Below are 12794 nucleotides of genomic sequence, written 5' to 3'. Positions count from 1 at the left end.
CTTACTGTTTATTTTGGGTGGAATTTATTTATTCAGATTATATATTCACTGGAAATATAGAGTGTTCTTTAATAATATTCTTTGCAATGAAACAGTAACTTGGATTTACAATGAAGTCAAACTAGGTCATCTTTGATTCTATTATTGGGATTAATTGGGAGACTGTTAGTACATCATCACATTTCAGGCTACTGATACATTATTACATTCAAGACTTCATGTAGGTCATCACTTTCAACACTTGGTCCTATTTCGAGCATCACTGGAATTTAAATAGAACTTTATTCATTAGGACTGGTGGTTGAACGTTTTGGACTATTTGGGATTTAATTCGCATTCCTGTAGGTAGTTTTTGAATTTTCACTTTCTTTTCTAGTGAAATACATTATTTATTGAATTTTACAAACCGTTTTGGTTTTCGCTCTTTTTTATTACTTAGTTTAAGACCATATAGACGTAATAGTCAGCATACATCCCGTCAAAGTACTCCCCATGCACCTTCACAGTCAGCTGTTTCCATTATCAAATTCCACTCGCCTGCCCCTTAACCAGTCTTTAATAATAGTATTCAGCGAAAATTCACCTGGAGATAAAGCCGAGCAGTATGGGATACGTGGCTGTGTTACTTCAGAACGTTTGTCATGATGGCGGATTTATGTTCTCCTTCCCTGAGATTTTTACGTCTCTCTCATTGACCTATGTTTTGCTTCACATATATATTTTGCCGATGTCCGGCGTGCAGCACATTATTTAGTCTTTCGACCGGTGTTTTATTTTTAACAGGTTTAAGGAAACAAACATTTATGACAAAGTATTCAGTACTTTCCAAAAACCATGGTCAGAACTTCAATACCGTTCAGTAAATAATTGGGAAAAAATGATCTCGTCTGTTTCAATATTGCCAGTTTACTTCCACATGAAAAATGGCAAAACCCCCCAAGACAAGAACAATGACAACAAGTAAAACTACCGGTATTGCTACGACGATAACGAAGGTGGGGTGGGGATGGATGGGCGGTATATATGTGGCATGGAATCCACCCTATATATAAGCTTGGTTTAAATGTGAACTTACTGAAGTAAATAAATTCACCTTTGTTCACAGAAGAATGTAGACATAAACCGGTCTCCCGAACTTTATTCAACAACAGCATATATACTCGGTAAATATGTGATGCAAGTCCGACTCAAAAAGAGATTTGTTTTTCGTCTTCTGTACAATTTAATGTTCCAAATCAAATACTGCAAATATAAGGTCACAATTATATTGCAGCAAATATGTTTATTTCTGCATCAAGTAGTCTTCTTTTCTTAAAAATATCGCAACAATGTTATGTTTAGTACTGTGCACCTTATCAAACGATGTGACATCACACTCATTGGACATTTTGTGTTGACAAATGTTTTGTCTTTTGTAAAAATTGCTTATTTAGATGTGCGCTTATTCTTTGATTTATAGCTATCAAAAATACATAATATTGTACTATTTCAACTTGGTTTGGGACTATTTTTACGTACAACAAATGAAAAGTACCGCGTCTGTCAGAATGAACAACGAAATTAATCGTTCTTCTTTCTATCTGAATAATTTCTACTGAGAAAAAAAAATGTGATCAAAAGAATCTCAAATGGGTAACGATTTAATATTAATTATGAAACTCGTTAAATAATGTCCAGCTTTTGCGAGGCAAGGCTAGCAAAAGCTGGATATTATTCAATTCGTTACATAAATTTATTATTAAATCGTTACCCATTTGAGATTTTCTATATATCATCTTTCCACAAGCCAATCATTTATTTGGTGTCTCTACCCACGATAGTTTGCTTTACATTTTCTAGTGACAAGAAATTATTTTATCAATCGGAACAGCATTTAAGCCAAATTTAAATATTAAAATTTAGACAGATTCGATAGTTGTCGGATTTTTAACCTGCGAACGAACAAACTATGGTACCTACACCATCTTTGATTAATAATTGTGTTTCTTAGTTACTTGATGCTTCTCAGTTACTTTGTGTTTCTTAGTTACTTGGTATTTCTTAGTTACTTGGTGTATGTCTTCCAGGCCAGACTATATTCACTGCTCAAACAGCCTTTGTTCACGCCATATCAGGCTCCTTCAGAATTCTATATGCTATAATCCAACAGAACTCTTCGATTTGTTGTTAATAGCCGAATTTTTAATTTGCAATTGTTTTTTGTTTATTTAACAAGCGTACGTATTTTACTTAATATATATTTTCAGTCAGATTACAGTCTGTCTTTATATCGTAAAAGTGACACAATATTATTTTTCTTTTTGTCACTGTGAGAAATATGTAACCAACTGGGTGTGGTGTGCGCGCGTGTGAGTGTGTGTGTGTGTGTGTGTGTGTGTGTAATTACACTATAATTTAGCAAGTTAGAGCGTTATCAATCATTCCAAGCTGGCTTGGTCGAACCCATGCAGCGATGAAATGGCAACGATCGCGTATCTCTAACGCAAGTACTGTAGTTAATTCTTTTTACTATTTTAATGTTTTTCTTCAAGTTTGCCCGTATAGTTATTTTATTTTAGATGGTTGTGCTTCACGTTTGGAAAATGAAAACATTAAATGCCTACTCTTGGAACTCTTTCATAGTGCCTGTGTTTCTTTGTGACTCCTCCTTATTGCCCCATGCCCCGGAAGACCTTGTTGAGAGTCAAACATGGGGTAAATTTCTAACTAGGGTTTCTCCCACCACAATGTCTTTCATTTATCCGAAATTTTAAATATTCTTCCACTTTTTATAAGAATACATGCGATCTTCTTTACGCATGCATGCATATTGTAATAAAATCTACACGAAATGAGCGTTAGTTGAGGTTATCAGTGTAGGTGGTTCTTTCCGGGGTTTTCCCGGATTCTTCCTCCACCATTAATAGTGGCCGCCATGTATAGCCTATCGTGTGCTGAAAAATGGCGTTAAACCCAACAACAACAACATCAGTGTAGGTGAACTTGTCTTTGACCATCATACAGATTTAAGACCCGTACTGTCTCTAATGTGAACTTTAATGCCCAAGCCAAACAGATTGTGATTGTCGAGTGAACAATTAACGCAATATCACTTCGATCGATTTCAAGATAAACCTCTGTTTTGGAACATACCCTCTTTGCTCTTTCTGTCAATAATTAGTATCTCTGGAAATATTTTAAAACAACTTGAGTATGAGAGATGCGCAATAGCTGAACATAACACACAAAGAAGGAAACTAATGATTTGTGTATCCTTAATGTTCTGTACTAATGTAAGGAACGCATCCCTCTTTAATGTTAGCACCGAACGCACCCATATTTATTGTTAAAGTCAGCAATTTTCTACATATTTCCTCCAGTGAAACTATGCCCACCCTATTATTCTTGTGAAATTAACCGCTTTCTTCTTCGAAGATGATGACTTGAGGCTTTCTCTATACGTCTTCACGTAAGCTGAGGAAACCAACTTCTTGTAAGACCAGGATTTATATTTTAATCCTGAGGTGCATGTTACTCAATATGTGCATTAAAATCACATAGCGCCTGAATGTCGCTGATATGGATTAAGATTTGATTTTCCTTAATTCCATCGATTCTGATGCGAACTTGTCAATGCTTTCGCAGCTAACGAAGTCGCATTCTTTGCAAACTTATTTCCGGGCATTGCTTTAAAGATGTCACAACTTCCTCGTATGAATTGAATTTGTTTTGAACATTTCGACTATTTAAGTTGAAGAGTTAATCCTTTTGCTTAAATAGGGATCTCGCTAATCACGCTCATAGATACCCGGCTTCTAACATTGCCAGAAATAGTGCTGTTGTTTTAGAAGCATTTTGCTAAACTCCAATGACTTGAAAATTGTGTAGACAGATAAAATCCCTCCGTACATTGAAACTGCTTTGAAAATAAAGTACACACTGAAGATACTTTGAAATTAATATTACTTTAAGCTTTATCCACATGTAATGATGGGAAAGCATTGAGTTTATGCACCCAAAAAACAAAATTAGACGTTTAAAAATTGTTTAATTAAATATTGGATTTCACGCATTATATATAGATAGTGCTAATCAGACAGAGAGAAAGAGAGCAATTTTCAGTACAAAAACAAAACAATTTTTTTGAGCCTCTATCTTGGTGTAAACATATTGATTTTCTCCCTCTGAAATTAACCTTTCTCATTCAATTGCTACATCGTTCAAGTTGTTTATGAAAGATGTTCATATGACGTTTCTCGATATAGATATGAAATTGTATTTGGCTTTTGTTGCGCTTAGGTGCAACTATCAAGGGATCAACCTTTCAAGGGAAAACTATTTCCTCTTTCTAAGAACCGAACCTATTACTTTTGAACTAAAAGCAATATTTAGACATCGAAGCAATATTATACCTGAGAAAATCTTACATAATCTGCCAATGTCATTTATTTGCGGATTAAAGGACAGGTTCATTTCATTATTTAAAATTGTTATGAAAAGTAATTACGTTGGAACACGCACGCACACACACACACACACACACACACACACACACACATATATATATTCTTTCATGTTTATCTAATAGAAAATTGATATAAAAAGTAAAACAATTTTTAAGACGCAATCATTGTCAGGAATATACGGTACAATTAGTATTGATGATCTATGTATATGCAAAGTACAGCTCATTTAATTTAAATCAGCTAATGGAAACATAAATGACTTTTACGACACTAAGTAAATATTTATAGACTATTTTAGCGGATGGATGCTTTAAAAAAAATACACTCTGTTTAGCTACAACCATGAAACTGTCTCCTTGTTTTTACCTTCATCATATGTCAATGTGACGACTCACATCATGGCTACCAACACTGCTCAAGAATTATGTCCTCTTCTGCAGTTCTATTGACCTGATATTTGAAATCTTCCTTCGGAAGTAGATAGAACTGATAAAATGAGATGCTGCGCTGAAAACATCATGAAATATGACTGATTAAAGCTAACGATCACTATTACAGTTGCTAAACAACGAGCCGAAGTGCAAGGTCCGGGAAACGATTAACGCGGCGATGCAAACCCAAAAATAGTTTACCCTAAAGTTTGTTTTAGCAATGTTGTTACAGCCAAATGATTCAAGGGTGAAAGATCTGCAGAATGTTGAATATTATATTTCCAGTTTAGTTCCTTAATCACAGCTATCTATAGCATCGCTGCAATATATTCAAATTATTTCAACCGTCAACGTTATTTGCGACCACCAATTAGCTGATACAAAGTTTCCGGATTTAGTAATGTTTGCAAGGCAAGGCCTAACCTGTTTTCGTTAATGAGCAAATGAGCACTGGAGGTTACAGGGTCGGGTATAACCGCTACCTGTTTGTGACAAATGTGACTGTACGAGTTAAATTGAAATTTGAAACTAAAACACATCAAGAAAACTGAGAATAATAGGACAAATCTTTCTTAAAAATCTGGCGAAATAAAAAAAAATCAGCAAGGCTTAAACCAGGTCACCAGTCTTAGGCCTTTGCGAACATTTATGTGAAATGGTAAAAGGATAAAAGTTTTAAAATTTCATGCTTTAGATATTTTTAAAAAACCAATTTGTTCCAAAGTATACTGAGATTTTTCCAATTATGTCAATTATAATGAACTCTTAGTTGATGTGCCGAATATCTCAAATATTGAAAAAAATTACAACATTCTTTAATACGTTTTCCAACTAGATTTGATAAAGTTAAAAATAAATCAATGTTTCTTTTCCCAGGGAATATTCAACGTTTTTGTTTCAAACTCTTCCCCTCCCCCAGTTTTCATATTTTACCACTCTTCTGTAAAAGCTTTCTAAGTCATCTTCCATAGCTGCAGTTGACATGTGATCGCACATCAACTTAATCTGCCTGGCATTGGTCATGCGCGTAACATACATAAACTCTTTTGTACGGACTGTTTTTGTTCTTGTTTGCTTGCGCAATGAAAATGTAGATATCATCCTATAAATTTAGTGTAATTTCTCTCCGTTTTTCCCTTCTTTATGCACCGGCTTTGGTGTAAACGACTGGACTTCGGCATCGTATTAAATATGCCATAAATAATGTCTGTTTTACCAGCCGATTAAAACTAAATACAACCGAGTATGTGCGTTGTTTCAAACGGAACTTTGCATTACACAAGTACAATCTCTGTTTATGTTGAAGTACTGTAGATGGGCCTTGTAAAGAGCTCATCCAGCTATAATGTAAATTTACCCGTTCACAAAGTTTCATATGGAGGCACATTAACTACGCAGTTTATTCCATTGATATGAATTGATTCTTTTAATCACCCACTTGCTTGTTGCATCAGTTAAACTAATCTGTAAATCAGTACATTTCCTAAAGCATTGGATTAGATCGGTTTAAATAGCTGAAATTTATAATTTATCATATTCATTTTCGTGTCTGCCATTCCATAACATAATTATTCTTGCAAGAAATTTATTCAACTTGTAAACAAAAGTTGTTTTGTGATAGTATCATACTACTGCTTTAATGTTATATTAGTAAAATACAATTGATATCACCTCTCTGGAACTGTGGGACTTCATCACAATGGGACTTTATATCGTTCTTTGTTATTCTTCTTCTTCTTCTTATTATTATTATTATTCAAAAGGTTGTGTTTTCTCCACAGCTCTTACCGTTACGCTTACTATAAACCTCAGCAACTACAGAAGTGATCATTTACTTTAATCAGTCAGGTGTGTATTGCTCACTGCTACAAATGTGGCATTATATCATCTACGTTTGGGCATTTTTGTTGGTCTTGCTGTTTGTCATCAAATTAACAGCTATTACAAACATTATTTGGCGAAACCGATATTATGGCTGTAGTGATATAACTATTTCAAGTTTTCCATTGTTGTCACGGCGACATGACAAGTCAGAACAATAAAAGCGAGTCCTAGTAAATCTTCACGATTCATGTTCATGTTAGCACCATATTTTCTAAAGGTGTAGTCTACTTTTGTAATGGAACTTGAAAGCCAATAGGCTTTAGTGTTAGTTACAGAAAAACACCGTGCTTTGAGGTTTGTTTAACCAACTTACAATTTACTTATACATAAAACCGCTCCGGTGGCCTAGTGGTTAGAGCGTCCTCCTCGGATGCGGGAGGTCGTGGGTTCGATCCCCGGCCGAGTCATACCACAGACTTACCAAAAATGGTACTAACAGCTGCCTCGCTTGGCGCTCAGCATTAAGAGGTTAGTGTTAGGACTGGTCGGCCCGGTGTCAGGATAATGTGACTGGGTGGGACATCATGCTACATGTCTGCGGCATGATGCCCCAGTGCTAGACATCACTATAAACTGCCACATCGTAGCGATACGACTGAAAAATTGTTAAAGCTACGTTTAAAATCCAAATCACATCACATCACTTATACATAAAAAAACACACAAATCAACCGACATTTTCCTGTCTCCAGCCGCCGGAAAAAAAATGGGCCCGCCCGCTTGTTTTCATTACCTGCCATTAACGTTACGTTTACAATCTGTTCTCATATATCTTTCAACATAATTCAAAGTGTGCTGCTTGAAAGCCGGAATTAAAATGTCGAGACATGCTAAGAACAATATAATTGCAGAGGTGCCCATCACAGGAAACTGTTTATTACCTCTGAGAAATTGAGCAACAATTTTGCGATTTTAATATGCGTGTTATTTCTTTAAAAGGTTTTAATTGACACAGTAAAGTGTTAATGTATTTTGTATGTGTATATGTGTGCGTGCTTTGGTATTGTTAATGCTTTGGCATTGGAAAAGTGATACTTTAAATTCTCTGTGCAAGCAAATTGCAACGACAAATAAACAATATTTAGTGTGATGTAACAGCGATGACCATGTAGTTATCTAAGGGAAAAGCATTTCATTTCCATTTGCTATGTCTTCGTTGAGTTTATGCCAACTATTGCCACTGTTTGAATGATGACATATAGCTCTATATCCCATGATAGATGATATACTTGTAAACTTACCATGCTCATTTGAATGTTTGATTATTGTAGCCCCAAGGTAGTTTAGAAGCCCTTGATCATTCTTCAGGAGAGTTGAAAATGAGGGAGGGGCGGTATTTTTCCAAAATCTTTATGCTGATCGTTTGTCTCTTTGCAGGACGATGTGAAATCTGGGAACACTGGTGGGGCTACGACGGCATATCCGGTAGGTGCAAAAATATTATTTTCATTTCCCATATAAAATAGGCATTTTCAAAACTAATTTTTGAGAAAAATATGCACCTCGGTAGTGTTCTTATGTAATAAAGTTTGTAATTAATTTTTTTTAAAACATCATTGCAGATTGTTTAGTCGAAGATGGTGATCATCTCATTTCTGAAAATTTGCTGAATTGAGTTAAACTCATTAATGGATGGGATGATTATCAGCAAATATGCCCTGCTTTGGGTTCTTTTCTAGTCAGTGTTGCTTGCTAAAAAGGTGAGCAGTATCTCTTTTGCTAGAGATAAATAATAAAGTGTGTGGTTTTGTTCGTTCGGAGTCAATGGTATTACCTTAGTGTCTTTGTGTTGGTTTACGAATATTAACAGAGTTTTTAACTACTTATTTCGATGATTAGAGCGTTCGCCTCGGATTCGGGAGGTTGTGGGTTCGATCCCCGGCCGAGTCATACCAAAGACTTATAAAAATGGTACTAACAGCTGCCTCGCTTGGCGCTCAGCGATAAGAGGTTAGTGTTAGGACTGGTCGGCCTGGTGTCAGGCTAATGTGACTGGGTAGGACATCATGCTACATGTATGCGGCATGATGCCCCAGTGCTAGACATCACAATAAACTGCCACACTGCAGACATCGTAGTGATATGACTGAACAATTGTTAAAGCTATGTTAAAAATCCAGATCACACACACACACACACACACACACACACACACACTGATTTCGATTTGTTTTCCTAGCCGAATTTTATAATCTCGAGAAACCACGTTTATAGTAAATGTGTGGTAATGATTAGACGACAGTATATGTGTGATAGGTATTATAACAAAGTATATGTGTGGTAATTATTATAACAGCATATTTGTGGTAATTATTATAGCAGAATATATTTGTGGTAAGTATTGTAACAGAGTATATTTGAAATTATTATAACTGAGTACGAGTGTCATAAAGATATCATACAATATATGTCAGAAAATTATTATAATTGAAATATGTATGTTGTAAGTATTGTAAACGAGTTTGTATGTTATAAGTATTATAATCGAGTTTGCATGTTATAAGTATTATAAACGAGCTTGTATGTTATAAGTATTATAACCCAGTTTGTATAAGTATTATAACCGAGCTTGTATGTTATAAGTAGTATAACCGAGTTTGTATGTTATAAGTATTATAACCGAGCTTGTATAAGTATTATAATCGAGTTTGTATGTTATAAGTATTATAACCCAGTTTGTATAAGTATTATAACCGAGCTTGTATGTTATAAGTATTATAACCGAGTTTGTATGTTATAAGTATTATAATCGAGTTTTTATGTTATAAGTATTATAATCGAGTTTGTATGTTATAAGTTACTATAATCGAGTTTGTATGTTATAAGTTACTATAATCGAGTTTGTATGTTATAAGTATTATAACCGAGTTTGTATGTTATAAGTATTATAATCGAGTTTTTATGTTATAAGTATTATAATCGAGTTTGTATGTTATAAGTTACTATAATCGAGTTTGTATGTTATAAGTTACTATAATCGAGTTTGTATATTATAAGTATTATAACCGAGTTTGTATATTATAAGTATTATAATCGAGTTTGTATGTTATAAGTATTATAATCGAGTTTGTATAAGTATTATAACCGAGCTTGTATAAGTATTATAATCGAGTTTTTATGTTATAAGTATTATAATCGAGTTTTTATGTTATAAGTATTATAATCGAGTTTTTATGTTATAAGTATTATAACCGAGCTTGTATAAGTATTATAACCGAGTTTGTATATTATAAGTATTATAACCGAGTTTGTATGTTATAAGTATTATAACCGAGTTTGTATGTTATAAGTTACTATAATCGAGTTTGTATGTTATAAGTATTATAACCGAGCTTGTATAAGTATTATAATCGAGTTTTTATGTTATAAGTATTATAACCGAGTTTGTATGTTATAAGTATTATTACCGAGTTTGTATGTTATAAGTATTATAACCGAGTTTGTATGTTATAAGTAGTATAACCGAGTTTGTATGTTATAAGTATTATAATCGAGCTTGTATGTTATAAGTATTATAATCGAGTTTGTATGTTATAAGTATTATAACCGAGTTTGTATGTTATAAGTATTATAATCGAGCTTGTATGTTATAAGTATTATAATCGAGTTTGTATGTTATAAGTAGTATAACCGAGTTTGTATGTTATAAGTATTATAATCGAGTTTGTATGTTATAAGTATTATAACCGAGTTTGTATGTTATAAGTAGTATAACCGAGTTTGTATGTTATAAGTATTATAATCGAGTTTGTATGTTATAAGTATTATTACCGAGTTTATGTGTAACAAGTATCATATCATAGTATGTGTTATAAGTATCATTACCTAGTATATATGTAATAATAATTAAGACGTATCAAATGGTGATAAGTATTGCAATAGAGTACATGTGTGATAAATATAACAGAGAAAGTGTGCTAAAATGGTATGTATTGCAACAAAGTTTTCGCGTGAAAAGTATTACAATCGAGTATCTGTGATACGTATTAAAACCGAGTATACATAAAATAATTATTCTATCAAAGTATATATGTGACAAGTATTATAACAAATTATTTGGCCTAAATTACTGAATTTATTATTATTATTATTATAATTATTATTATTATTATTATTATTATCAGAGTTGGAGGTCGAACGTAAAGTTGACAAGTATATATGATATGTTGTTTTTTTAAACTTAGGATATCTTGGAGAATAGAGATTACTAAAGACAGTTCAATAGCTAAATGCTACATTGGGCGTTTGGTAATATTGGTAAAATATCGATATCACGTGTTCAAATTTTGTACTGTCAGATATAGATGTACAAACATGCTAAGCAAGTAGAGCTCGACGGGAAAACACGGTCGACAAGAACAACAACAGCAGTATAGATAAGTAAGGCACCAATCATGCATACACCAGACAAGGAATATACGATGCCAAATCCAGGAAGATTACAGTGGAGATAAACCAGATCATCTATCACTCCTCGCGGGAAATCACGACTGCTTGGATTGAAGACGCACTTTATTTATCGATGATTACCTCCGAGTGGTGCAGGAGACGTGTGATTACGATCAAGTGCGCACTAACTTTGGGAATTGATGTCTTAATAAACGTTGTTAGCAAAATCGAAATCCAAGACGAATGTAGCGCCATTCCAACAGAGACTTTGAAAAGCTTAAAGATCTTGAAATATTCCAGAAGTTTTGCCTAGTATTATTTAACATGTTTATGAAAGTATAAGATAATTTAACCCGTATTATATTATGAAATTCAAGAAATGGCAAGAAATTTCGAATATATGTCCCGAATTTTACTTTAATATTACGGAATACTATGAAGTATAACCTAACCCATGACTCAATATAATTAAGTGTGTCCCTGACAGATTACACCTTTTTCAGTCAACAAATTTAAGGTGGTGTTTTATATAGTTTGTAAGGTAAAGCGTTAAATATGCATATTAACAGAACCTGAACTATGAATAAGGACGTCCAAATCAAACAAGCCCCACAACCGTAAAGAGTGGCGTGAAACAACTAGAGCATACGATTGAAATTATACCCTGAAAAGCCTGAACCATCTGTTTCGCCCATTGGATCCCCAACACGATTATATATATATATGATTCCATGAAAGGCAGCGCTCATCTTTCTTAATCTTTGCAATACATTTATAAATTATGGGTACGCATTGACAGTACAAGTGTGGTTTAATATTTCTTTATTTTTTTAGTTAAAAGAACTTTAAAATTCCTCAGCTCAGTATCCGGAAATGAGAATAATTTTAGCAATTCATATAATGGTAGAAGTCACTCTTTAATGTTCAACTGGCCTTAAATGAAAGCAGTTACATTGACGAATCTGAGGGTGAGATAGGCAGGAAAGGTTCCACCCCCACCCCACCCCATTCCACCCCAAATAAACAGCACCACCCTACAGTGGGGCGTGAAACAACTGGAACGTTTCCAAGAGCAAATATTCCTTATGGTCATATGATTCAAGATATACCTGGTACAAGTTTTGAACTACAGGAGTCTCCATCTGGTGTGTCCATTGCATCCCCAATAAGATTACATCCCACAGTCCGCTTGTCTACATGTTTATACACTATGTTCCCCCAAATGGCTCGAGTTGCTATGCGACCGGAAGTAGAAAATATATTGTACATTTAATGGTGATGTATGCAATTCCGTTCCAAAGGCAAGCTATAGCTTACTCGTCGTTTCAAACTTTTAAATCGTAATGAACTCGACATCTCAATAATTTAAACTAATGATGAACTCACTATCGAACATGTCTTGACCTTCGAATTAAAAACAGAACGGATATTGTACAAACAGAACGGATATTGTACAAACAGAACGGATATTGTACAAACAGAACGGATATTGTACATCGACATTAAATTGTAAAGTTATACTGTTCCTCTCTATCACCTGGAAGACACTCGTTTAAGAAAACAGTGACTAAAATAATTGATTTCAATAGTCTTACCACTCGTTTTTATCTGATTTATTTTCCCCTTATTTACAGCAGTCCATGAC

At 34.0% G+C, this 12794-nt stretch overlaps 1 protein-coding gene across 1 annotated transcript in view; it reads left to right on the top strand.

The window, feature by feature from the left end:
• LOC149797067 (carbonic anhydrase-related protein 10-like) overlaps nt 1-12794 on the top strand; it is a 132944-nt gene that overhangs the window by 101384 nt on the left and 18766 nt on the right. Inside the window, exon 3 of the mRNA XM_089961742.1 lies at nt 8138-8185. Within this exon, the coding sequence (XP_089817868.1) occupies nt 8138-8185 (48 nt within the window). The remainder of the gene's footprint in view (nt 1-8137; nt 8186-12794) is intronic.

The sequence above is a fragment of the Sinohyriopsis cumingii genome, chromosome 6, assembly GCF_028554795.1.
Source record: "Sinohyriopsis cumingii isolate HCF-2022 chromosome 6, ASM2855479v2, whole genome shotgun sequence".
NCBI lineage: Eukaryota > Metazoa > Mollusca > Bivalvia > Unionida > Unionidae > Sinohyriopsis > Sinohyriopsis cumingii.
This window is presented reverse-complemented; position numbering and strand designations above follow the sequence as displayed.